The sequence below is a fragment of the Ictidomys tridecemlineatus genome, chromosome 16 (genome assembly GCF_052094955.1).
Source record: "Ictidomys tridecemlineatus isolate mIctTri1 chromosome 16, mIctTri1.hap1, whole genome shotgun sequence".
NCBI classification, from domain to species: Eukaryota; Metazoa; Chordata; class Mammalia; order Rodentia; family Sciuridae; genus Ictidomys; species Ictidomys tridecemlineatus.
In genome coordinates, this window is record NC_135492.1 from 54,403,468 (window position 1) to 54,429,638 (window position 26,171).

Sequence of the window (26,171 nt, forward strand, 5' to 3'; positions counted from 1 at the left end):
ATGGATACTCACGGAGCAGCGTGAGCCGCTGGAAAGCAGGCAGGGCAGTGGGTGCCGCAGGCCCGGCTGGAGGAGAGCCGGTAACAGGAGCCCCCACCTCCTCCACCCTGCACGGCCCAGCCCAGGGCAGGCCTGTCGGGGCCGCTCAGGCGCTTCCCGGCTCCTGCGTGGTCTAGACTCCTATTTTTTCACTGAATCCTCTTCTGCTGTGGGATCAGTTACGGGAGAGGCTGAGGGAGGTGGAGTAACCCAGGGGTACCTGAGGCTCTGCAGTTTGGATCTGTGAGCATCTAAGGCGTGAGTGCTGGTGGTCCCACAAAAGAAAAATTGTTCAAGGAACAGAATGGACTAAAATGAGAAAAGCACACGTCTTAGAGTTTAAGAAACATGATTTTATTTAAAATTGCATACAGATAAAAATTTACCAAAATTTGAACAAAATCTAAATTCGAACTTTTTCCCACCACAAAAACGGACGGAATGGGAAACCCCACATTCCCTCAGGTGAGAACTTCCCACCCTTCCCTCAGCTGGTGGTCCTGGGTGAGGACGGGACGGAGGGAGACTCTGCAGAAGCACCAGTCTGACCTTCAGGCCGGGTCATGTGCCGGGACTCAGTGACGGAGGGACGGAGGGTCCGTGAGCACCAGCTGTGGCACTGAACGGGGAGCTCACGAGGAAGGCTTCAGAGAGAGGTGAACGGTGTGCTCAACAGTAAGGCCACGGTGAAAGCCAGCACGGCGGACCAGTGTGGAGACGCACTACGCGGCACCTCCGGGGGACACTGTGGCTGTGCTGGTGACCGGGCGTCAGGGCTACTTGCCTGGGTGTCCCCCTGTACCCCTGACGGCCGATGCTAGAGGGAATCCCGCAGGGGACCTTGGTGGCCTGTGGGTTCTTGTTAGGTGGGATTCGGGGTCCGGGAACCAGGCCTGTGGTGAGGCCGTCCCGGCCACGGAGCACTCACGTGGGGAGAGCGTGGAATGGGGGGCTGCTGGGGAAGACCAGGCTGGGCAGACGTCGTGACTGAGAGAGCAGCTGCGAGACCCTCTTCCCCGGGCGGGACCCTGCTGCACAGTGGGGAGGGGACGCCTCAGAGGGTCACCGGCAGGTCACTTCTTTGCCACACTGGCCACGGCTTTCTTGGCAGCGTCCTCCAGGTCCACGGCGGCGGTGATGGGCAGGCCGCTGTTCCGGAGTATGTTCTGAGCCTCCTGGACGTTGGTCCCTGAAGGGGGAGGAGCGCACAGGTGAAGCGGGGGCTGGTCTAGGACACCCACACCAGGTCCCGCAGCAGGCTCCGCGCTGGGGATCCAGGTGGGGCCTCTCAGGTGAGCCTGCCTTTCTCTCCTTTCCCTCCCACCCTCCACCTTATGAAGACAGTGGGAGTGTTTTCTCAGGCCCTTCCTTCAGATGACGCTCAGAGGTCAGCAACTACTCAGGAGTCTGAAGTCTTCTGACCTGGATCTGAGCGCTCAGGACAGATTCGAGAGACATGTGGGGGTACGCGCAGGGAATGGCCCGCCCCACTGCGGGCTGCTGGCCCCAGAGCTTCACCAAGATGGTGAAACACGGGTTTCCATCAACGTCTCTTGACAGAGGTTAAGTGGACGTGACCTGCCTTAAAGGCCAGCCCGAGCCAAGCTCTGACCTGAGCACCAGAGCTCTGAGCATCTGCCCGTCTGGGCCCACCATCCCACTGCCCGGAGAGCGGCGGGACTCGAGCTGCCCACCCTTTTGGCTCTCCGTCGAGGGCGGAGGCCTTGGGGATGAGCAGCGTACCCTGGGGGAGTCCCCAGGAAGCAGTGGCCAGCCAATCGGCCTTATCTACAGGTCTGCCCTGGGACCCTCCTGTGCTTACCGTGTGGACCATGCCATGGGGACCAGGCAGCAGACTCAGATGCCCAATGAACTATCATCTCACATCACTTCCCGAGCTTAGGACGGGGCTCAGTCATGGACAAAGACTGTCCCATGCCGCCTGCAGGGCCTGCCTTCCTCAGGTACCCCAGACTCAGTCAGTGGGCTCCCTGCAGGGCCTTGCTAAGCTGCTGAGTGGCCTGATCCCCCTCCAGCGTGGCCAGGCAGCAGGACAGCTGCACTGAGATGGTGCTGCATGTTGACTGCCCGGGCCCTGGGTCACCTCAGCCACCCAGTCTCTGGCTGAGGCTCACGCTCAGCCTGACGGAACACGGGGAGGGAAGAGCACTGAATCCCGCCCTCCGCCGGCCACCTGCTCCTGTGCAGTATTGGACACTGGTTTAAGCCTCTTCCAGTCTCCACTTTCTACTTCCACCCAGGGACCACCACCCTCCCCACCCCCAGGACCTTCCCCAGTGCTCACTGAGGACGGGCAGACGTTGAGCACCCCACACCAGGGTGAAGAGTCTCAGCAGAGGTGCCGGCCGCCCGGGTGGCCCCTTCACAGGGAGCACCACTGCGTCCCCATGGCACGTGCTGGTGTGCGGCCGGAGCAGCTGGCAGTGTGCACTGTGGTGAGGAGCGAGGGGAGGTGGGTGGGCTGCTGGGGAGGAGGCCCCCCAGCCCTTGCACAGGCGGTGGACTGGGGGGTGGGAGGGGAGATGGGCACAGCCCGTGGCAGCCTGCAGAGGCAGGTCCTGAAGAGGAGGGCCTCCTGCAGCCAGCGGAGCCCAGCGTGAAGGAGCAGGGCCTCCTGGAATGTCGCCCAGGTCAGCACCCCTGCACTGGCTCTCCCAGCCCTGCAGCAGGCGGCTTCTGATACCCGAGGTTGATCCCTTGAGAGACTGGCGTCCCCAGGCCATCCTCCCCACTGGCTGTGGGTGGACCAGGGCCGGGCTTCCCCTGAGAACCTGGCAGAAGTGATGGAGTCCACTTCTGAGACCACAGACAAAGCCTGGGCGCTGTCTAGTTCCCCGTGGCTCACAGTCACGACAGAGGGCCACACCATGAACCGCTGCTCTCTGCACAGGGCCACCTCGGGCCACAGCACGAGGAACTGCTTCCATGTGGAAGTGTATTCCCCCCACCGTGCCTTGATATGTCCACAGCCTGAGTGACACCTGCATGCAGCTCAGGGATCCTGCATGTGGGGACCCAGCTGAGACCCGGGCTGCTGCCACCACACCCTGCTGTGCAGGGTCCCCGCCCCCTGATCACTCAGAGAGCCTAGCAATGCTCCCTCTCCTCTGAGCACACTGTGGGAGGCTCGCTCACCAGGACGCCCTGCAGAAAGTGCTTGGTGACCCAGAGGGCCCACAAGGACACAGGGGTGGGCACCTCTGCTAGCCTTGCAGCCCCAGCTCCCCAAGAGAGCCTGGGGTGGCCCAAGAGCAGCAGTGTGGGGAGCTCCAGCTGCGGCCCTGCAGCTGTGGGTGGGGTCTGGCTGCCCCAGGACCAGGCTGCTGGCCTCCTCTTGCCCCAGAGCAGCTCCCTGCACCCAGGCAGGTGAGGGCAGTGTGGGGCCAGGGGAGGGCGGAGCAGCCACAGACCTGCCCCCCCAGCTCCCGTCAGTGCCCTGTCAGATGCCTGATTGCTTCATGATTCTACAACCCACTAAAATGAGTGTTGATTACACTTGCTGTTGGGATTTAATTACAGCCTTAATTATCGAGCACATCCCAGCAGGCGCAGGACAAAGCAGCACGTGAAGGGACCCTAACAGCAGAGCATAAAGCTCAGGAGGAGCCAGGAGCAGGGAGAAACCAGTCCCAGGGGAGAGGGATGGAGTGAGAGCCATGGGCACAGGCAGGAGGAAAGGGGGACAGAGACACAGGGCAAGAGGGAGGAGGGAGAGAGGAGGGAGCGGAGTCAGAAACAAAGGGAAGGAGGCACAGAATGGAGGCCCAGAGGAAAGGAGAGAGCTCAGGATTCAGAGGCAGAGGCCTGGAGGAAGAAGAGCTGGGAAGGGAGAGGAGGAGGAGGAGGAGGGAGGACAGAGTGGAGGAGGAGGGAGGAGGATGGAGTGGAGGAGGAGGAGGAGGAGGACAGAGTGGAGGAGGAGGGAGGACAGAGTGGAGGAGGAGGGAGGAGGATGGAGTGGAGGAGGAGGAGGGAGGAGGAGGAGGAGGAGGGAAGAGGAGGAGGAGGACAGAGTGGAGGAGGAGGGAGAAGAAGGAGGGAGGAAAGGGAGGAAGAGGAGGAGGACAGAGAGGAAGGACAGCCAGGTTGGAAGAGGAGCAGGAGGACAAGAAGAGAAGGATCAGGACAGAGTGGAGGAGGAAGAGGAGGAGGACAGAGGACAGGTTGGAGGAGGAGGACCAACAGCAGGAGGAGGACAGAAGAGAGAAGCAGAGCTGGAGAAGAGAGGAGGGGGCTGGAGAGGGGGAACAACCAGGGATATTGAAGAGACAAAGCCCTGCAGGTAACTCAGGCTGACAGAGGCGTGCCCCTGCCCCTCCTTGGACGCCCTGCTGCCCACTGACCCTGCCCTGGCCATCATGTACCCCATGAGCACAGCTGGAAGGGAAGTGGGAGCACAGAGAAGGGGCACAAAGAACCAGCAGGCCTGCACCCAGGTTACCGGAGAGGGACGGGGACAGTTCGAAGGAGCTCCGTTTCTCCTGGATTCACTCAGGCTGACATCCACCCCATCCTTGTCCCCACCTCTGTTTTTAAGCAGACACAGTCCCACTGCTCTGGTGCACGGCCAGTGACCTTGGTGACCACCATGGTTGACCACCCAATGTCCCAGCCTGGCCTGCCAGAGCCCGTCCAGCCCAGGGCCTCTATGCTAAGAACAGCTTTCACATTCTCAAGTAGCTGGGGAAGAACCTCAGAGGAATACTTTGTGATGTATAAAAACTGCATGGAATTCAAACTCCAGTGTCTACACATCAGGCCTTCTTGGAGCATGGCTGCACTTGGGGATCTGCGGTGTGGACGACTGCCTGTGCTCTGTGACGGGCACAGGGCTGTGACACAGGCAGTGTGGCCCCAGGCCTGCAGGGTGAGCGAGTCTGTCTGCAGACAGAGAGGTAAACAGCAAGGTAGGTAGGTGGATACGAAGACAGGTAGACAGGTTTATAGGTGGGCAGGTGGGTAGACAAGAAGAAAGAAGGCAGGCAGGTAGGGAGGTGTAGAGAAAGATAGAAGGTAGGTAGGTGGGTGGGAAAATAGAAGGGAAGACAGAGGGAGCAATAAGGAAGACAGGAAGGTAGGTGGATGGACGGATGGACAGGCAGATGGAGGTGATACATAGGTGGCTGGGTGGGTGGGGGAACAGATAGGAAGGTAGGTAGGCAGGTACAGGGAGGTCAATGGAAACCTGCTGTCTGTGAATGCAGGTCTCTTCTTGGATGCTCACTGTCCCTGTCCCCTTCCTTGTCTTCTCTAAGTGACTCTCCGGGAGCCATATTTCCTTGATGGCAGTGAACCTAGGTAAGTCATCATGTCTGTCTGCTCCACCTGGTGGCTGTGTACTGGAAGTGCAGCGATTCTGAGAACGGGGGGCCGTGCGGCGGCTGCTGTGCCCTCTGGCCTCCTGAACTGACCTGCGCCTGACATCCAGCACCGGGGGCGTGTGCTGCCACCGAGGAGTCCGCGTGGTAAGCGGATGCTGGCGCTCAGGAGCCCAGGGTTCTGGTGGTGCAGGGACTCCTCTGCCGCAGGTCCTCTGAAGCTGCCACAGTTTCACTCCCGTTGGGGATGTGGCACTTTAAACCTGGCCGAGATCCGGGTAGCTCAAGGACCTGGGGACAGTACTGTCATGTAAAGCTCTCCATTTCTCATTGTGGAACATCTAAGTGCCCGGAGCCCTCATGCTGTATGAAAAGCACAGCTGACCGGGTACCCGGGGGCTGTACCGTGTCCACATGTCCTGTGCTCTGTGTCCCGGAAGGAGCCGACGCCCAGGCGCGAAAGTGGACCTCGGGGTGCATCACCCGGGATGCCGGAGCCGCGGTGTGTCCAAGCCAGGTGTGTCCCCTGAGGGTGTGCGGGTGGCCAGGGTGTCCTCTGAGGGTGTGCAGGTGGCCAGGGCTGTGATAAGTGGGTGGACGTCTGACGAGGAGGGCATGAGCCCACGAGGTACAGGGCCTTCAGGCAGGGAGCCCCACACGCCTGCAGCCTGCGCGGACGTCCTTCCACACCTCCCAGAGTCCGTGCCACCGCGTGACCGGTCTGAAGGCTCGCCCTGCAGCTCACTCTGCTGCGGGGACGGCTCACGGCTCAGGTGTGTCCCCGAGAGGGGCGTGCTCTGGAAGCCAGGTCCCCAGTGTGGGGCTGAGGTGGCCCCAGCCCAGGTGGGGCCTGTGGGGCTGATCAAGTCTGGGGGCTCCACCCGGGCGGGGACCAGTGCAGGTCTTGGGGGCTGAATTAGTTCCCCCAAGATGGAGCTGTCATAAGAGGAGCCTGCCTGGCCTCACAGCACCACAGGTCTCTTCCAGGGCCCCACTGTGTGACATGTCCACCATCGGGCCCCCTCAGAGCAGACTCAGCTCCTCCAGAGCTGTGGCCTGCACAGACCTCTTTTCTCAACCAGTCAGCCAGCCTCAGGTATCTCATTACAGAAACAGAATGGATCGATAAGGGGCCTGAGAAGTCACGGCACTGCCTCACTGTGACTGTGAACACGTGTCAGGGAAGTGACTGAGTGAACTCCACTGCTAACTCCTTCCTGGAGGAGAAGTCCTATCCTGAGAGCTTAACGCTGCCTGCCATTTCCTGTCCTGACCCTCACGAGACATTTCAGGACTCAGGACAGAGAGAGGTTTAGGCCGAGGGCTCCCTCTTGCTGGGGGTCTCTCTCCACGCTGGGATCTGCACACTGCAGTCCATGACCAGGTCTCTTCCCCTCTGCTTCTGCACAAGACTGTGCAGAGCCAGGCCACCCTCTGTGATCCTCCATGCCCCTCAGTGCCACAGCACCCGGCTGAGGAGCTGGGGGTGGGGCACATGGCCCAGGGCGCCTGCGAGTGGGCTCTCCACATGGCCCAGGGAGCCTGCGAGTGGACTCTCCACATGGCCCAGGGCACCTGCGAGTGGACTGTCCACATGGCCCAGGGTGGGCTGTCCACATGGTTCAGGGTGGACTGTCCACCTGGCCCAGGGTGGGCTGTGGACTGCAGACCTCTCTCTGGGGCCACATGGCCACGCCTGTGGCTGGAGGGCCCCGTGGAAGAGGCGGAGAGGACTTTCCAGCCTGCAGCCCACTCACCTCCTACCCCACATGGTGGACAGCTGTTTCCAGAGGAAAAAACTCCCCACGGCCCATCTTGGCCCAGATGCTGCCTCTCCTCATGGCATTTGCAGTGGACCATGGCCAGCGGCTCTTCCTGCCGAGAGGCACACGTCTCAGAACCGTCCTGGTGTGCACTGCTACGGGCACAACACGAGCGCCCTGCCTCCTGGTTCCAGAGACGCTCTGGAGTCTTCTGCCCAGGGAAGTGGCCGGCAGCAGCCTCCGCCAGGCTCACCTCCGTGTGAGACACGCCCAGCGGTGTGCTCCTCCCTGGCTGCAACACCCCTCCTGTGCAGCGCTGGTCAGACCTCACACCTCACGCACCTCACGGGAGGAGAGGAGCTAGCTGAACCCTCACAAGGCGCCTAGAGGGCAGAGGGCGGGGACGCCTCAGGGGCACCGGGATGAGCCTGTCCTGGTGCCCAGCACGCTCAAATCCCACTTCACTGAAACGCAGAGTCGTGCACCAGCTCTGGGAAGAGGGAGGGCAAGTCCGCTCGGCGGCGGCCACCCTGCAGCTGCTGGGGACTCGGGCTCCCTGCACCTCCGCGCCTGAGCTGGTGGCTGCTGGAGGAGGGTGTGGGCACCGCAGAGCGGGAGCCCGTGACCCCTGTTCCCAGGGAGCACCGGCCCTGGAAGAAGACGGAGGAGCCATGGCTGCTGGGACTTGGTGTTTGGCTGGATTTTCTCAACCAATGAGCCAAGTGAGTCTGTTACCTCAAGGGGAGCTATTGACTGATTTGTGGCTCAAGATGAAATTCATACCTTAAACTGAAACTCAAACTCTCAAACACTGGCTCCTGCCGCTGTGTCCTTGAACTTGACCTTCCCCATCCTGAGGGAGACGTTCTGAGGGGCACGGACAGTGACGAGCACCGGTTTCAGGGTGCTGTGTTCTGAATCGCCCGGCCTCTGGGGACCTGTGTAACCCTGACAGGTTCAACGGTACGGGAGCTCGTGACGAATCCTGCCAGGGTGAGACACGTTCCAGGCAACACGGACGGACCAAATTCAACATGAGCCAAAGAAGGGAGCGCGGACTCCATGTGACAACTTGCCTTTAGCCGCGTACCCAAGAAAGACTCCCTACAACGGGAAGGCTGATGAGAAGCTCCCCCTCCCAGGGGTGCCTCCGTGGGTCCAGGGCTGACTTGAGCCCCAGCCGTGCATCGCAGCAGGCTGCAGGCCAGGCCCGAGGAGGGAGACGGAGGCTGCAGCCCCTGAAGCACGGCCCTCCTCCCCAAGACTGAACCTGCAGGGCCAGCCGCTGGGCCAGGCGGAGAGCAGCAGGTGCCTGGACGCTTTCCAGACAGGACCCCGTTCTCCCGAGTTTTGTTAATTCACTGTCACACTCTACTGTGCCCCACTTATAAATCAGACTTTGTCACAGGCAGGTACGTGCGAGAACACACAGTGTGCACAGGGGGCTCGGGACGTGCTGCCCATGATCAGAGGGGCACTATGTACACGGTACAAATTCTACTCATGCGAAGTGTGAAATCAACATAAAATACAATAGAATTTCACCATGGAAAACCGAACGACTCTATTTTTAAATTCCAAGTAATACTTGTTACCAAATTAACTTACTCATCGATGACGTCAATGTGTTGACTTGTATAATCCAAAGTCAACGCAGGCTATCGAGGGTCCCCGATTTTAACAAGTACAGGGTCCCGGGACCTGGACCCCACGTGCCACTGCACTACCACGTGGATGACTTGGGAGCAGGACGTCCAGGAGCCTCGTGCCCAGACACACCTGGCTCGAGGGCTCCCCGACAAGCCCGGGGGAGGCAGGCCCGGTCCACTCACCTTCCAGACGCACCACGAGGGGCACCTTGAGCTCCAGCTCCCGACAGGCCTTGGTGATGCCGTTGGCAATGATGGCGCAGTTGACGATGCCCCCGAAGATGTTGACCAGGATGGCTTCCACCTGGAGCAAAGACAGGAGGCGCCATCAATAGGGTGGTCCACAGCCCAGCAGCGGCGGCCCAGGTGAGGCAGGCTGGGGCCTCCTGGCTCTGCACAGGGCACAGTTCAATAAAGGGCCGGGTGTGCCAAGGCTGAGTTAGGGATGACTACTAAACAGCAGCAGATAACAACAGGTGCCACCTTGAAAATAAGGAAAGTCCAGCCACAGACCCAGTGTCCAGCCCCACCATGCAAACCTGCCTGAGCACATTTCACAGATGAAGACAAGTCACCTGAGGAGACGCACTTGTCTGGACGCGGTCAGCAGGCGTCCGGCCATCCTAATGACTAAGGACTAATGAGGGGCATTCCTCAGCTGGATTATACGGTAACACCCACAGAGAGCAGCTACCCCTGCAGCCTGGCACCAGTGCACACTAAGCCCTGCGAGGCCAGCGGCGGATACCCAGAAGGACGCTGTGGCTCACCATGGACCCTGCTAGTCCACACACTGCACCTGGGGAAGGTCACCTCCCAGCACTGCAGCTCCCGACCAGGTGCTGAATAAGAGTCCCCAATTTTACTCTGACCCTCCCTGGGCCCTGTCTGGGCAGTGTGGGCAGGGAGGGTCCCTGTCATCCACCAGGGAGGGTCCCTGTCATCCACCAGGGCTGGAGGCCCTCAAGGTTATAGGCTTCAGGCCGAGTGTGAGCACAGAACCAGCTCCGCAGGCTGCCTGCTGGGGCCCCCTGGTGGCTGCAGAGCTGTCCACCTCCAGAACATGGCCTCCCGCCCTCAGGGTGGACAGCAGCTCCTGGTCCACGGGTCTGTTGAGACTCCTGGTGGCTGCAGAGCTGTCCACCTCTAGAACATGGCCTCCCGCCCCCAGGGTGGACAGCAGCTCCTGGTCCACAGGTCTGTTGAGACCCCTGGTGGCTGCAGAGCTGTCCACCTCTAGAACATGGCCTCCCGCCCTCAGGGTGGACAGCAGCTCCTGGCCCACGGGTCTGTTGAGACCCCTGGTGGCTGCAGAGCTGTCCACCTCCAGAACATGGCCTCCCGCCCCCAGGGTGGACAGCAGCTCCTGGTCCACGGGTCTGTTGAGACTCCTGGTGGCTGCAGAGCTGTCCACCTCTAGAACATGGCCTCCCGCCCTCAGGGTGGACAGCAGCTCCTGGTCCACAGGTCTGTTGAGACTCCTGGTGGCTGCAGAGCTGTCCACCTCCAGAACATGGCCTCCCGCCCCCAGGGTGGACAGCAGCTCCTGGCCCACGGGTCTGTTGAGACCCCTGGTGGCTGCAGAGCTGTCCACCTCCAGAACATGGCCTCCCGCCGCCCTCAGGGTGGACAGCAGCTCCTGGCCCACGGGTCTGTTGAGACCCCTGGTGGCTCCTGGCCCACGGGTCTGCTGGGGGGTCTGCATGATGTCACATGTGACATGCTCAGCACGTGGCTTTAAGTGCCCTTGAAGGATGTTCCTGCACCAACTTCCTCCAGAGCCGCGATGAGAGCGGTCAAGTGGCGATCAGAGTGGTCAAGTGGCGATGAGAGTGGTCAAGTGGCCTCCCCAGGACTCTGCTGCCAGGCCGTGCTCTGCCAGCACCGGGCACAGGACCACTGGCCTCCAGGGAAAGGCAGCCTCCTGGGAGCACCACAGATGGGCTCCACTCCCCACCCATCAGGACCGGGCATGCCCAGAAGGAGACCTCTGTGCCACCCTCCATGTCCCCTCCAGGGACGCCAGGGCAGTTTCCAAACAGCTGTGGGGGCAGAGCCTGCCAGAGCTGGGGAGCACACTCCCAGGAGCAGTGGGACTCCAGCCAGGGCACATGTCACCTGGGTCAGTCAATGGCCTCCAGGGGCCAAGCCAACCTGGCCCGCAGCTCTTGGGCCTCAGAGAACACATGTGAGTGTCAGAGCGGGATGAGCAGAAGACACGGTGACCTGGGACCCCATTCTGGGTGCTGGCCTGGATGAGCCTCAGGGGCCGCCAGCTCCGGGGTCTCCCCCAGGCAGCGACTCCTGGTGTTAGACAAGAGAATGACCGAAAGCACAGGCTCTCCACTCTGTGTGGACGCAGGCCCTGCTGGAAGCACCCAGGGACTTGCACCTCTGTGGTGGCCTGGCTCACGGTGGAGCCACCCAGCTGGCAGTGCCCTGGGGTGCAGGCCAGGCAGGGTGGGCCTGGGAGCACCAGTGGCTCCTTCCATCCCCAGCGCTGAGCAAAGGTGAGTGCTGACAGCAGCTTCCAGAGGAAAGGGGTGGACAGAGGAGAGAAGGTCTGAGCCAAGAGTGAGAAAGGGCTTCTGAGAGGGGCAAGGGAGGGGAGGGGGGAGGGAGGAGGGAGAGAGGGAGGGAGGGAGGGGGAGGGAGGAGCAGAGAAGGAGGGAGGGAGAGAGGGAGGAAAGGATGCAAAGAGGGAGAAGGTGGAGAGAAGTGGGAGGGAGGGGAAGGGTGGAGGGAGGGAGAGAGAGAGGGAGGGAGGGAGAGAGGGAGGGGGAGAGGGAGGAGCAGAGAAGGAGGGAGGGAAGGAGAGAGGAAGGGATGCAAAGAGGGAGAAGGTGGAGAGAAGTGGGAGGAAGAGTGGGGAGGGAGGGAGAGAGGAAGGGATGCAAAGAGGGAGAGGGTGGAGAGAAGTGGGAGGGAGGGGAAGGATGAGGGGAGGGAGAGGGAGAGAGGGAGGGAGGGAGAGAGGGAGGAGCAGAGAAGGAGGGAGGGAAGGATACAAAGAGGGAGAGGGTGGAGAGAAGTGGGAGGGAGAGGGGGGAGGGAGGGAGAGAGGGAAGGATGTAAAGAGGGAGTTGGAGGAGAGGAGTAGGAGGGAGAGAGGGAGGGAGAGAGGAGCAGAGAAGGAGTGAGGGAGGGAGAGAGGAAGGGAAGGAGGGAGAGAGGGAGGGAAGGATACAAAGAGGGAGAAGGTGGAGAGAAGTGGGAGGGAGGGGAAGCGTAGGGGGAGGGAGAGGGAGGGAAGGAGAGAGGGAGAGAGGGAGGGGGAGAGGGAGGGAGGGAGAGAGGGAGGAGCAGAGAAGGAGGGAGGGATACAAAGAGGGAGAAGGTGGAGAGAAGTGGGAGGGAGGGGGGAGGGAGGGAGAGAGGGAGGGAGGGAGGGGGAGAGGGAAGGAGGGAGAGAGGGAGTTGGAGGAGAGGAGTAGGAGGGAGAGAGGGAGGGAGAGAGGAGCAGAGAAGGAGGGAGGGAAGGAGAGAGGAAAGGATGCAAAGAGGGAGAAGGTGGAGAGAAGTGGGAGGAAGAGTGGGGAGGGAGGGAGAGAGGGAGGGAGGGAGGGAGAGAGGGAGGGAAGGATATAAAGAGGGAGATGGAGGAGAGGAGTAGGAGGGAGAGGGGGACAGGAAGGAGGAGCAGAGAGGATGTAGGAAGGAGAGGGAGGAGCAGGAGAGAGGAGCAGAGAGGGTGGAGGAGGGAGAGGGGGAGGAGGGAGAGGGGGAGGAGGGAGAAGGGGAGGAGGGAGAGGGAGGAGCAGAGAGGCCTGACCAGGACCCCAGAGCAGCTGCCACTCACCAGAGCAGCAGGACATGGCTGCAGGGCTGGAGAGCCCAGGCGGCAGGGCTGTGGGACAGGAGTGCCCACCACGAGGAGGAGGGCTGCCGTCTCCCCCTCTGTGAAGTGAATTGCTGTAGTCACAAGCTTTAATGGAAATCTGATTTAAGACTGCACTCTGGGACAGTTTCTATAATTAATGACAACAATCTCTAGTCTCAAACTGAGAATAAAATGAAGACAGTTTAAAAGTGAAAAGCCTCGTGACATCATCATTATCACGGAGCGTTTGCAAAACCCGTCCGAGTTTCAGCGGGTACCTCCGTGCCCGTTGGTTTCATAGCCGTTAACTGCTGCTCGGTGACATCAAGAGCCATGTCCAGTGCTCCCGTGTTTCCTGGCAAAGCAAGTGTCCAACAGAAGACTCAGCCAGGTCTCTGTGAGCACTGGACGTTCCCAGCAGATCCCAAAGCCCTTCTGAGCAGGAGATTTCCTGCATTTCCCTCCTGGGCCGGCGAGGATTAGGACGGCTGCTATTTACTGTTTCACAAAGCAAAGATCATCCAGTGTGGCCACTAGGGTGTCAGACATAAGGCCTGCCCAGGTCCCAGCTGCCTCCAAGTCCAGCCTGTGCAGGTGGCCAGCCAAAGCAGGTTTTGGAGAGTCTGGGTGTCTGGCTTTGCCGAACACACCTGGTTATATATATCGCAGTCACAAATGAAATAATGAATTTCAAAAGACAAAAATCCCCAGCCTTTCTTGACCAGGCTCCTTTGAGCCCCACCTGAACCAGGGACCAACACAGTCCTGAGGCCCTTCTGCTGGAGCACAGACCATTTCTGTATCTGATGGACGCGGGGACCCCCTCAGGTGGATTTGTACACGCAGCTTGCCCTAGGACTGGGCTGCTCCTCCAGGAAGTGGACCCCGGGTGAGGTCCGCAGAGCGGGGGCATCACACCCACGTGCACTCGGGGTCGGGATGGGTTCTGGGGGACTGTGACTTCTTTACATTTAAAGACTTTTGTTGGAGTGGGCAGCATTCTGGGTAACGCCCCTAATCTGTAGGAGTTGACATAGCAAGAAGTATGATGGGACGGCCACCTTGACCAAGCGCTGGGCAGGGGCGGGCAGTCTTCCTGCACCATGCACATGGGAACACACGTCAGCCTCAGCTGAGCTGGGTGTCAGACGAGGAAACCGAGGCCACTGAGCACCACGGGGGCTGTGGCCTGACTGCCATCCAGTGTCCTCAGCCAGCAAACCCAGAGTGCCACGTCAGTGCTGTGCTCGGCCTGGGTCCTGGGGGGTGAGCAGCTCAGGAGTGAGAACCACCACCAAACCCAGCCTCAGGCCCACGCTGCAGCTCCTCCTCCGCCACGTTACCCCGCGGCCCTTCACGGGTGCTGCTGCTGCTGACCACTCAGTAAAACGCGACTCACGAATTCCTTGCAGTCTCCACAGCCGACTGCACCGGGGTCCATTCACCACAGCGTGGGGGAAACGCGGAGCTGCCCGGGAGGCTCAGAAATCATCCGAGGTGTCCTCAACCTGTCTGAGGCTGCCACTGTGGCCACAGCCCTCAGGGCCGTGAAGCGCCCGGCACCACGGGAACACAGGACCCGTGCACCTGGGGCCCATCAGTCCTGTTCCTGTGGACTGAGGGCTGTTGGGGAGGGGCCAGGCAGATGAGGGAGGGGAGGAGGCCTGGAGACTGTGCAAGGCACAGTGGGAGCGGAGGACAGGCAAGAGCGGGGCAGATGGTCCGGGCTTGGGAAGGGGAGAGAAAGGAAGGAGACCCTCCCCAGGCCAGGCCTCTCGGGGAGTGAGTGCATGGGAGGGGTAGGTACGGTGGGCACGCTCCATTGTTGGACTTTATGGGACGCCAGCTGCTCCGCCCTCACGGTTCACACCAACGTCTGCTTCACCAGCAGACCTCACGTGGGCAGCCTGGGCGGCCAGGCCAGCACATCAGGTAGACGGTGAAGGGCTGGCCAGTCACTCCTTTGGACGCCAAGGAGCAGACCCGCCCACAGCACACACCCTCTCCCTTCAGCTGGAAGCAGTTGTAGACCCTATGTAAATGAAGGAGCACAACTGTGTTCCAATAAAACTTTATTCACACAAACACAGAGTGGGTCAGGCCTGGCCACAGCCCACCTGGTAACCCTGACCTAGAGGTGACCTGGGGCCTTCTCTGTCCTCTGCTGCCTTGGAGGACACTGGCCTCCAGGCTGCAGGGGAGGACAGTTACATAAACATGCCCATCCCGACTCCAGTCTCTTCCTTTAAAACGAGGCCTTTGCTACCCCTCCTGGGACTTGGCCGAGGACAAACCAGGACATCCAAGGGGCCGGCAGTCTGCCACGTCACTGCGGAGGGTGAAGGACGCCTTACGTTCTCCACACACCCCAGCCCGGGGGCAGGCGCGGCGACTCCACGCCTGTCTGCCGCGCCCATCTGGCATGCCAAGTCAGCCGCTGCAGCGGGCATTGATGAAAGCCAGGCGGGCATGTTGACATCACCCGGGACAAAGGCCGGGTTTCTTTGTTGTTGCAGTTCTAAACTCATGATTGTGATTCTGCACGCTGTGGCTCTTGTTTAAGCATCTGTTTTTGTGGAACGGTTCTTCTCTTTTGTTGTTGTTTTTATTTTCCTGCTGAATTCTAATCATGTCTTCTAATCCTTTGGCAACCAACGAAGGAAAATAAATGGTGGAGGAAATTAGATGCAGCTTAGATAATTGATGTTTGTATGCCTAGCTTTAATAAAAATACTCTGCTAAATTAGAGGGGCGTCTGCTTGGATTCAGTCAATAAGGAAGCGACTCAGGTGAGGAATTCAATCTCAGGCTTTGCTGTAATCCTACAAATAAACCCACAGATCGGTCCAACCGGGAGCGGGAGCACGTTTGCCTCGGCTGACACTGGGGTGAGGTGCTGGGCTGGGCTGTCCCTCTGTTTTTGCTCTTGAAGTCTGCAAGCACAGCTTCTCTGACACCATGGGGGGCTGCTTCCAGGACCCCTGCCCCACAGACATGGTGCGTGTCCAAGTCCTTGACAGACAACCTCCCACCTCCCGATACACCCTGCCCCACCTCGCGATGCCCGGTGATGCCCTGTAGATGTGCCGTGTGGAGTATGGAGTGAGGTCACGAGTCCCCGTATTCAGCACAGACACGACGTTTTCCCAGGTATTTTCCTGCTGGGGTTGGAGGAATCCAGATGTGGAACTGCATGCGAGAACCGCCATGTTTTCTTTGTCGAGCGCTAGGGGTCCCCCCCAATACCAACTAATGCCATATGAAGAAAAGCATTCCTTTCAAGGAAAAAAGAAACACTTTTAGTAAGCTCTCAATCCCTTCTGAGAATCTCAGCACGAGAAGGAAGCCTCTTAGACATCTCCCCTCACGCTGAGCAACATCTTGGCATCCCACGCTCATCAGTCAAGGTAAACCCACCACCTTGTTCCACCTCTGTTGAACTGACGGCATGGAAACGACACTTGATGGATGGACCCTCTGAGCAACGTTCCGACGGAGGCAGGCTCCCCCTCGGCGGGGCTGCGGCCAGCTGGGGAGGTGCAGCTGGTTTGTCCTTGATCTATCCACTCTTTCACGAATTCCTCCTCCTTGCATCCCATAATCTCTTCCTCATAAGAATAAGTGAAATCGGGTAGAGGGTGAGGATTTCTGCCGATTTTGCTGGGTGCCAGGAATTAGGTACTGTGACCTTCCGTGACATCCACACACAGAGCTCAAGGTCACACAGGCCACTCACCGAGTGGGTTTTCCACCACCTGGTGCTCCGTAACCGGCGACTCCCATGTTCACCAGGGGCCTGGCTTGATCGTGGTTCTGTTTCCAAGGCTCGAGCACAGGCTCCAAGTCCTATTTCCCGGTGTCTTTTCTGCTTTTGAGTTTCATGGCTCAGTCTAAACTGATGAGAGGTAAGAGGTCTTTTCTGCGGACTGACGGGGCTTTGGTTCTTCACAACTGAAAACATTTCCCGAGGAATGATAAGGGCCTGTCCAGAGCTCCTGGGTAGTGGAGCGGCCACAAGGGAAGAAAACCAGGCCTGGCCTGCACTGGAAGAGACGCACCAACAAGCCCGCTCTGTGCATACCCACGAGCCCCCCTCCCTCTCCCGACACGGCAGAACCCACACTCTCAGCACTGGCCCCGTCTGCGATTGTGACTGAAAATGGGGACAGGCCACATCCTGGTTCCTTGGGGACACTAATGACCTGTGTGCAGAGGCAGCTGAGGGTATGGAGCTTGGCAAGCACGTTGGACCTCCGTTCCTTGACTGTGGGGTTGGCTGTGCACGCTTACAGCTGGAGAGTCAGACAGTCTGCTGGGGCTGCCCCTTCCTTAACAGCTTTGCACAGGAATGCCGGGCGGGGGGGTCGGGAAGTCCAGGCGACACCCAGCGTAATGGCCAACAGCCTCATTAGTTACGCGGTAAGAATGTGAAAGCAAAAAATCTGAGCACAGACCCGCCAGCACCACCCAGGCCCCAGCAGTGTGCACACAGATCCTGGTTTATGTTCAGCAGGTGAGTATGACACCAAATAAGAGGGCCACATTCTTCCCAAGCAAGTACCCGCTTCCCTCTGTCAAAGTTTCCCAAAGCACACGCCATGAAGAACGCTTCTGGTCACACTTAGGACCCTAGCCTCTGTGCGCGTGAGCAGGCCGTCTACGTTCCAACAACACCCCATGCTGTCACCGTCACCGTCTGCACAAGAGCCAGTGGGCTGCCAGCAGGTGCTGGGGAGCAGGGGTCATGGGGCAGGAGTGGAGATGATTGACATATTCATGCCACTACTGGGGCAAGCTTACAGCATGCACAAAGGTGGAGGGCTTGAGACCCCCTGCTTTCCCCAGGAAGCCCGGCCAGGCCAGCAGGTCCATCAGCAGGGCCCCAGCAGGGAGCTGACGGCCTGAGGCACAGACGGGGAGCAAGGAGCGCGCTCCTCCCCTTCTACAGTCCTTCAGACTCTGAATCAGACTGTGGTCACAATTATGAACTCACACTGGACGTTCAAAACGGGAAATGCCAGCGCTCTCCTGGAGCGCCGTGTGTTTAAAATCTCTCTTGTGAAAACTGCCACGATGTATAACTGAAGCTAACACAATGGGGTGACACTGAAATGCTTAGGGAGAAAGGCACACCATGCTGGCTCAGGAAGTGGGCCACCAGGGTGGACTGTCAGGAAATACCCTGGATGCAAACTGCCTCCGACCACCAGCTGACCAGGCAGGAGGCCCAGGCCTCACGACGCAGTGTCTGTGTGCACTGCAAGGGCAGCGACATGGGTGCCGGCTGGACACTTGCTGGCCTACGTGGACCCCCACCCTGATGGGCATGGACAGCACACTCCGTCAGGGAGGGCTGACATGAGTGAACACAGGACCCGGCAGGCGGTCAGCAGGGCCGACGGCTAACCTGAACAGCGCTGGGCTCCGTTGTAGCTCCAGGATGGTCTCCCCAGGGGACTGTGGCTACAGGAAAGGAAAAGCTGCTTCTGGGGGGTTGTCTCCTCTACTCACGACTGACATCAGTCCAAAGCGGGAAAACAAGCCAGCTGAGCAGACAGGGCCCAAGGGGAGGACCTCCCGGATTCACACTCCACACCAACGGGGGAAGGCAGACTCAGTCAACAGCAAATCCCACGGTGTCTGTAAATAACAGCCTCATGTAGAACGAAGGTGGCATTTAATGGCTCTGTGGCTCTTCCTGCATCTGTTCAAATAAACCCATCTCATCATTTAGATTTCTGGAAAAACAAAGCACTCAGAGACTCATGTCAGAGCCCAGCAGTAAACTCCCGACTGGGAAAGGTAGGAACAGAAACCTCAACTGAGAGCTGAACGCAGAAGCTCGATTTTACAGACTAAAATTCAGATTGAAATTCTCTTAAGTGGAAGAGTTTAAAAATACACACACGCATTTCTACTCATCACAGATCCTCCCACTGCATCTGTGAAAGCCACTCTTCGGCCAGCGTTCTTCTGAAAACCAGTTTCCCACTAATTTCCTTCAATCCCACCCCCCATTCACCCCAGTAAAATGCCCTCCAAGGCCCCAAACTCCACACCAGAATCTGAGTCTTGAGTGTCACAAGTTTAAATTCAGGTGAATCAGGACACTCCCAAGAGTGTCACCCACAAGACGGTCACCGTGACAAAGATGGACACCTCATGCCAATCGGGGCTCCTCCCAGGGCGCCCGGGCAGGACTGGTGCCCGCTACTACCTGCAGAGGACAGGAGGCACCCAGCCCTCAGTCCCCAGCTTCCTGCAGAGGACGGGAGGCACCCAGCCCTCAGTCCCCAGCTTCCTCAGTGACACTGCCCACAACGCCCTCTCGCGGGACTTCCGTCGGGCACCCCGGCACCCTGGCGGGCGGCGGCCCTCTTGGGAGCCTCAGCTGGAATCCAGGTGTCAGCAAACGTCCGATTCACATGTCTGAGCCAACGGAAGCCACAAGCCAGGCAGTGCCACCACCTGGTGCTCCAAGCGAGACACAGTGTGGCTCTGCTCCTCATAGTGTCCCCGTCCCCCAGGGGCCATCTCCCCAGGGCGGTAGGCCTGCTGCAGACTGCAGCCACAGCTTCTGGAATGTTCTATTCCCTGCAACACTCCTTCTGCAGACCACCACGCAGGGCACGTGGGACGCACGCTCGGGATGCTCTTGGTGCCTCCTCTCTGTGCTCGGCCCCCACCTGGAGGGCTGGGAAGGCCCTTCCCCGGGCGGCTCTGGTGGCTGCTGTCCCCCAGCACGCGTCCTTGGGCTTCCGGGACGTCTCCATGACGGGGCTCTTCTGGTTGGCAGCAGCCCCTCCTCCCCACGTCACCTGGAGTGTAAGAGGCCCAGGCTGCAGCGAGGCCAGCTCCCTGACCCCAGCCTCACACGGATGCCAGGCTCGTCTCGACTGGGGGCTCCCTGTGCCACGTGGGACCCTGACACGGGTCCCAGGGGAGAGACGCAGCAGCGTCCTGTCCTGTCCACCCCTCCTGGAACTGCACCCCGACACGGGTCCCAGGGGAGAGACGCAGCAGCGTCCTGTCCTGTCCACCCCTCCTGGAACTGCACCCCGACACGGGTCCCAGGGGAGAGACGCAGCAGCGTCCTGTCCTGTCCACCCCTCCTGGAACTGGACCCCGACACGGGTCCCAGGGGAGAGACGCAGCAGCGTCCTGTCCTGTCCACCCCTCCTGGAACTGCACCCCGACACGGGTCCCAGGGGAGAGACGCAGCAGCGTCCTGTCCTGTCCACCCCTCCTGGAACTGGACCCGGACACGGGTCCCAGGTGAGAGACGCAGCAGCGTCCTGTCCTGTCCACCCCTCCTGGAACTGCACCCCGACACGGGTCCCAGGGGAGAGACGCAGCAGAGTCCTGTCCTGCCCACCCCTCCTGGAACTGCACCCCGACACGGGTCCCAGGGGAGAGACGCAGCAGCGTCCTGTCCTGTCCACCCCTCCTGGAACTGGGCGAATCTGCTCGTTAAGAAAGCTCAGTGCTCTAGACCTGGAAGGTCGACTTCTGGGTCCACTGTAAAGGACACCCGAGAGCGTCCAGCACCACCACGGCTTTGTCCTGTTTATCAGCTGCCAACAAGAACCCAGCAGAGCCCCCGGGAGGCAAGGGCAGCCGACAGAGCACACAGAGGAGGCTCTAAGGGCCGATGCCCGTCTGGCTTCCTGTCTGCCTGCAGAAGGAGCAGCAGCTGGGCTGCAAGGGGTGGCCAGTGGGCAGAAGTGTGCATCTGCAGCCGGTTCAGGGTGACCTTCACTGCATGGCTCTCCCACAAGGTCAGCTGCTCAGGACGTGGCCCCAGGAAGCAGAGAGCCCTCCACTCACCAGCGACAGGATACAAACCCAGACGCACTGCCCAGGGGCCTGCTGCTCCAGCCACACCCACTGATCCCCATCACGGGCCTAGCCCACTGGGCAGGTCGAGGCTCCCCCTGAACACTCCTGCCTGGTCTCACGTGAGCTTTAGGGGACACCTCATAGCTAAACCACTCGCCTGACCAGCACTCCCTGTGGTGCCATTCCCACTCAGTGGGATGGGCAGAGGGTGCCCCGGCCACGTCCCCTAGTTATGCTCCAGAGCTCTGGTCAGACAGTGGGGAGGACCGTGCCCTGCCCAGGCTGACCTGGCTTCAGGCCACAGCTCCTCAGGGCTGTGCCCACAGAAGCAGGGCACTGTGACGCGGTGGGCACGTCTGGTGGAGATGGTCCGGATCCCAGTGGACTGAGACGGGGCTCTGGACCGTGTGTGCAGGCCAGGCAGGCGCACAGCTGGGTGAAGGGGTCCTGGGCCACCCAACAGAAGACACTCTGCGGAGCCAGGCAGGAGGCGCCTTGGCCAACAGAAGCAGTCGCTGCGAAATCAGCTCACTGTTGCCATGGGAACGTGGCCTCCTGTGCCCAGGTCTTCCCATCACCCGGAGGCCAGGCCCTGGACTCTCAGGAACACAGGGCATGCTGGACGGAACGTGTTGGAGTGGTCCTGCTCAGTGCCCCTGCACAGTACCCCCCACCTGCCAAGCCCCCGGGGCTCCCAGGCCAGCACCCGTCTCCCCACCCTGCCGCCTCTCGCGTTCCGTCTCCCTCGAGGGATCTGCACGTCCCACGGGCAGTGGATGTGCCGGTGGAAACCACGGCAGCTCTGAATGGCAAGGCCAGGAGGGGGTGACGGAGTCTGAGGGTCCAGCATTCCCTCAGCCGGTGGGGAGGACCCGCGGTAGAGAACAGGGGTCCAGGCGCTGCGCTAACCCAGGGCCAGGAGACACCCTGAGTTTGTTGGGTACGTTGGTGAGTATGGGACCATGCACACACGGTTTAATTAACTTCATGATGAAACCATTTCAAACCCCGACGATTCTGATGGCTCTGCTTAAGGCCGACTCTCAAAAAACTATTAAATACGTGCAGAGCGTCACGGCGAGAGCCACAGGAAGCCTGCTCGGGACAGCCACCCACTAGAGGCCAGTATAAGGCAGCCGGAGAAGGGATTCTCAACCAGTCCCTGTGGAAAGCCAACTGGATTCCTTCCACTGACAGCTGCGGCCCTGGTGCACTGGGGGAAGTGATCGAGAAAGTGCTTCTGACCTCGGAGCCAAGTTCTAGAGGAGGAGCAGGGCAGGCTGAGAGAGGGAGGCACAGGACGGGAGCCAATGCCGTCCAGGGACGAGCTCTCCCAGGTCAGCCTCCTGGAGCCCGTCGCTGGGCAGGGCCTCAGACGTAAAGGGTACAGGACCTAGGAGGGCTGCAGCCTCACTTCAGAGCAGCCGTCCCGAGGCTGTGCAGAAACGCACGGTGTGGAGAAGCCGAGAAGACTGAGCACCTGCCGTGCCCTCCCAGACCTGACGTCCACCACGAGGGCCAGCCCTTCCTTCCCAAACCAGGGCGAGGCACGCGGACTCCCCTGCACCACGTGTGCACTGCAACCACGGTCAATATCGGTGCGAGGAGAGGCTCACTGTGCTTTCCAACAGGAACTGAACAAGTTAGAAGTGAGAATTATCCTCTTGTCTTCCTTCCTTTTTTGCATGAGTAGAGCTTAGAAATCACCCTTGGTGGGACCTGAAGAGATCTCACTCTCCAGGGTGAGGGCTGAGCGGTTTCACGTGGCCTATAGAGGTGCCGGGTGCGGGGGCCACCGGTCGTCCCAGCAACTCGGGAGGCTAGGGCAGCAGGACCGCATGTTCACGGACAGCCTGGACAACTCAGGGAAGCACTCACAACAAGGCCTGAACAACTTAGGAGAGCCTGCCTCAAAACCTAACAACCAGACAGACAGGGATGCAGCTCAGGGGTGAAGCGCCCCGCGTTCGATCCCTAGCATCCCAAACACAACAAAAGCCCCCAGATGTGAGTCCGCCCACCTCCTCCAACAGAGAAGCAGCTGACACTGTGGACATGCCAAGGAGATTACTGGACCAGGAACCTCAGCACTGGACAGGGCCCAGTGAAACTTCTCAAAGACACGGCACTCTGTCTGCAAGACGGCCCGCGGCACCACGGAGGCTGTGGCGCTGGGAAGCGGTTCCTTGATCTTTACACTGGAAGACCCCTTCAACACGCGGAAACACTGTTCTGGTTCCCGGGGCCCACATGGAAAAAGAGCAAGCTACCGGGATGAACAACACACGCTCCAATTGGACCATGACATGCGCCCCGGAGGTAGGTTCTGGTTCTGACCTCTGGGCCCATTCACCAGCTCCACCCCTGGTGAGCCCAGTGAGCGAGCGGGCTTCTTTGGCCTCAGCCTCTCCATCTTTAAAATGCCGATAAAAACAGCACCGACTTGCAGGGCTGACTCAAGGAGGTAGGAAGCATGGCTCAGGAGGAACGCGGGTTCCAAGCCAACCCTGGGCAGCCTCGTGAGACCTGAGCAACTGAGCTGCACCGTGTCATAAGATAGGGCTGGAAATGGGGCTCAGTGGTTAAGCACCCCTGGGTTCAATCCCCACTACTCCAAAATAACAGAGTAAAAATAAAAAACTAAAAAATGATAAAGCTTGGAGCCCAGAACCTGGAGCGTGGCCCTGTCCCTTATACTGGACAACAAGTCCCACGACTCAGCGTGTCCTTGATGATTCAGCCTCTGGACCCTCCCCAAGCTCCTACGGTACAAGCTGTCAATGCCGGGGCTCAGAGGTCCCGCAGGGAGGCAACGGAGGTGCCGGGTCTGCACACTGGTTCCTCTAGGGAGCGGAGCTTTCTGGGTACACCTAGTTGTTCTGACGAACAGCGAGGTGACTCCCCACCCCACGTGATGACAGAGCAGGTGCCACCTGCACAAAGGCAGGGTACAGGGTGTCCAGGTTCCAGGAGGAATGTCCTGTGTCCCTGCGCTTTCCTCTCTCTGCTGTGAATGCAGCCAGTACTGCAGGCTAACCACCAGGGGGCTCCCTCCGGCCCTGGGGAGTGGGGTCCTGGAGCAGGGCGGACGACTGGAACTCAGGTCCCGACCCTGCTACACTGCTGCCTCTGGGGACGGGGCTCACCACTGTCCTCCCCTCCTGGGAGGGGAGCTGCTGGCCTGATCCTGCCTGCAACTCAGGGATCATTTGAAGCCACGAGGGAGAAGCCTGGCTGGGAAACAGGTCACACAGGTGACTGTCAGCCACAACATTAGCAAAGAGCTATGCTCTTGTCTGGGACCATCCTCGGCAAGCCAGCTGAGGGACAGCTGGAGGGCAGAGGACCCACCTACATCTCTATCTTTATCCCAGGTTTTGTCTTGATGTTCGCATGAAGAAGAATCCGTGTTGTCAAGCCCTAACCTGCGACAGCATGACATCGACTCTGCGTTCCTCGTCAAAAACAGCCTCTCCAACAAGTACCAAAGTACCCACGACAGTGCACTGTCCCTGGTGCCATCCACAGAACAGCTAAGAAACAAGTAGGGAGAGGTGGGTTAGAGGGCGGAAGACACTCAGAATACCAAGCTGTGTGACCGAGAAAGCCATGGAGGACGTGAGCCCCCAGAGGGACACTTCCCCTCCCCGGAGAAGGAGCAGGGAGACAGGGCAATGTGGGGGGCAGGTTCTGTCCCCAGCACCAGGAAAGAAGACACACAAAGAGAACAGGGGGACGAGCCCTTGGGGACGAGAGGTGGTGAGGGAGCCGCTGCCCTGGGGCTTCCCGCGTGTGAACGGTGCTGGTGCGCCTGCCTGTGGCATCCCGCTAGATCCCGTCACCAGGGGTTGTAAGTGACTGCGGGCTGTGGCTGCCCATCACTACCCCTCCACCCCACCAGCAGAGAGACCGCGTCTGGTCAGTTCTGTGTGGAGGTCCTCCCTTGAGGGTCCTGGTACCTTTGTCACTCCCCAAAGCTGTTTAAGGTTTAAAGACAAACACCAGCATTTGCACTGGTCTCTGAGTCAGGGGGAGCAGAGCCTCTCGCTGCTGCTGGGTGTTGGTGCCGCGTCTGAGTAAGCCTGGCCTGGCCTGGCCTGCCTTGGAGAAGCGCAGGTGCCTTGGTGTCGGACCTGCAGATCCTCCTCTGTGCTCAGACCTGGGGACACTCCCACCGAAACGTGAGCCCTCATCCGGACCCAGAGCAGGCTCTCAAGTAGACCCTTTTAATTGTTCCTCCAGCCCAGCTTATGTCACAAGATGCAATTCCCTTCTCCTGACAGCGTCTTTCCATTCTAATTAAACTCTTCTAATCTGAAATTCTTTTTCTCAATCTTCACTTATGCACAAAGCCAGGTTTGACCTAGATACGTAGCAGAAGGTAACAAAGCCCTGAGTCCCGAGGCCCCGTTTCCCAGCAGGTGTTAGCGGATCCTGCTCCCTTCGGTGGTGCTGGTGTTTACATGGACACGTCCACGGGACGGAGCAGCAGCCTGGGCTGGGGTCTGCACTGTGGTGCCACACCTGCTGGATGTCCCCTTCGGTACGTGTGCAAGGGCAGCTCCCCAGAGCTCACCTGGCACAGGTGGGGCTGCTCGAGGAGAAGGAGTGTTTCTCCTGCACCAAACTCGGGCCAAGTGGAGACTGAACCCGGGACCGGGTGCAGCTCCGTGGGGGAGCACACCCCTCTGGTGCACAAGGCCTTCCAGCCTCTGCTGGCTGAGCCGAGGTCTTCCACCCACCTCCACCACCCCCAGTGTCTCCTGAGGATCATTTCTCAACACTGAGGGGCTCCTCTGGAGTTCTCCTGGGTCTCTGAGGCACCAGCGCTGAACCCATCGACTGACTTTGAGACAGGCTCATGCTCAGGTGTCGGGGCTGGCCTTGAACTTGCCATTCACGGGATGACAGGTGTGCATCACAGGCCCGCGCCTCTGGGTTTAGACGGTGTCATGTGTTCACTGTGACGCGGGGCTGCTCACCGGGGCGAATTCACTCTGCCTTCCCTGCCACAGGCAAGCGCCTCCGCCTGCTCACCGTCACCTACGTGCACAGAGCACCAACAGACCCTGGGAGGGCGAGGGCTAAGACAGTGGCTGTCCTTGGGAGAGCCTGTGGCCACCCGACTGGGTGGGGCCCAGACATCTGCAATGTCCTCCTCTGGGGCGCTGCTGGAGGGTCTCCTGGAAGGGCTCAGCACCCGGGCTAGACTGAGCAAGGAGGACTACCCTCCCAGTGTGAGTGGCATCCAGTCCCTCGGAGCCTGGTGGAGGAAGGGAGACTGGCCCTCCACCTGACCTGTGGCTGGGACTCAGCTTCCGTCCTTGTGCTCCTGGCTCTCAGACCTCTGGGTCTGGCTGGAAGCTACGCGGCTGGCTCTGGCTCCTGGGCCCTCCGACGGCATGGCCAGACTTCATGGCCGCCAGCATGCAGAGGGCAGGCCGTGGGGCTCTGAGCCTCCACAGTCGTGTGGGTCAGTACCCTGCAGTGTGCCTTCCGTCTGTCCTTGGTGCTGTTTCTTTGGAAGTGCATCTTCTCAGCACACCACTGCTCCACTGCGGCCAGAGCTACTGAGGTTCCCAGCAACCTGAGACCTGCCAGATGTTACCACTAAGGTCACCAGAAGTGGGACGTGCAGTCAGAGAGGAGCTCCAGCTCCAGAGAACCCCCCCTGGACCATTCAGAACACAGCACACCTCCCCATTGTGGCCCACAGACAGAC

General features: G+C 59.9%; 1 protein-coding gene across 3 annotated transcripts in view; it reads right to left on the reverse strand.

The window, feature by feature from the left end:
* Positions 1-371: 371 nt before the first annotated feature.
* The window catches only part of Suclg2 (succinate-CoA ligase GDP-forming subunit beta), a 181,312-nt gene continuing 155,512 nt past the window's right edge, over positions 372-26,171 (reverse strand). For all 3 annotated transcript variants that reach the window (XM_078033631.1, XM_078033629.1, XM_078033630.1), the window contains 2 exons: positions 8,974-9,094; positions 372-1,228 (listed from right to left, as the gene is read on the reverse strand). In XM_078033631.1, coding sequence (XP_077889757.1) covers positions 1,113-1,228; positions 8,974-9,094 — 237 coding nt within the window. In that variant the 3' untranslated portion in view covers positions 372-1,112. The remainder of the gene's footprint in view (positions 1,229-8,973; positions 9,095-26,171) is intronic.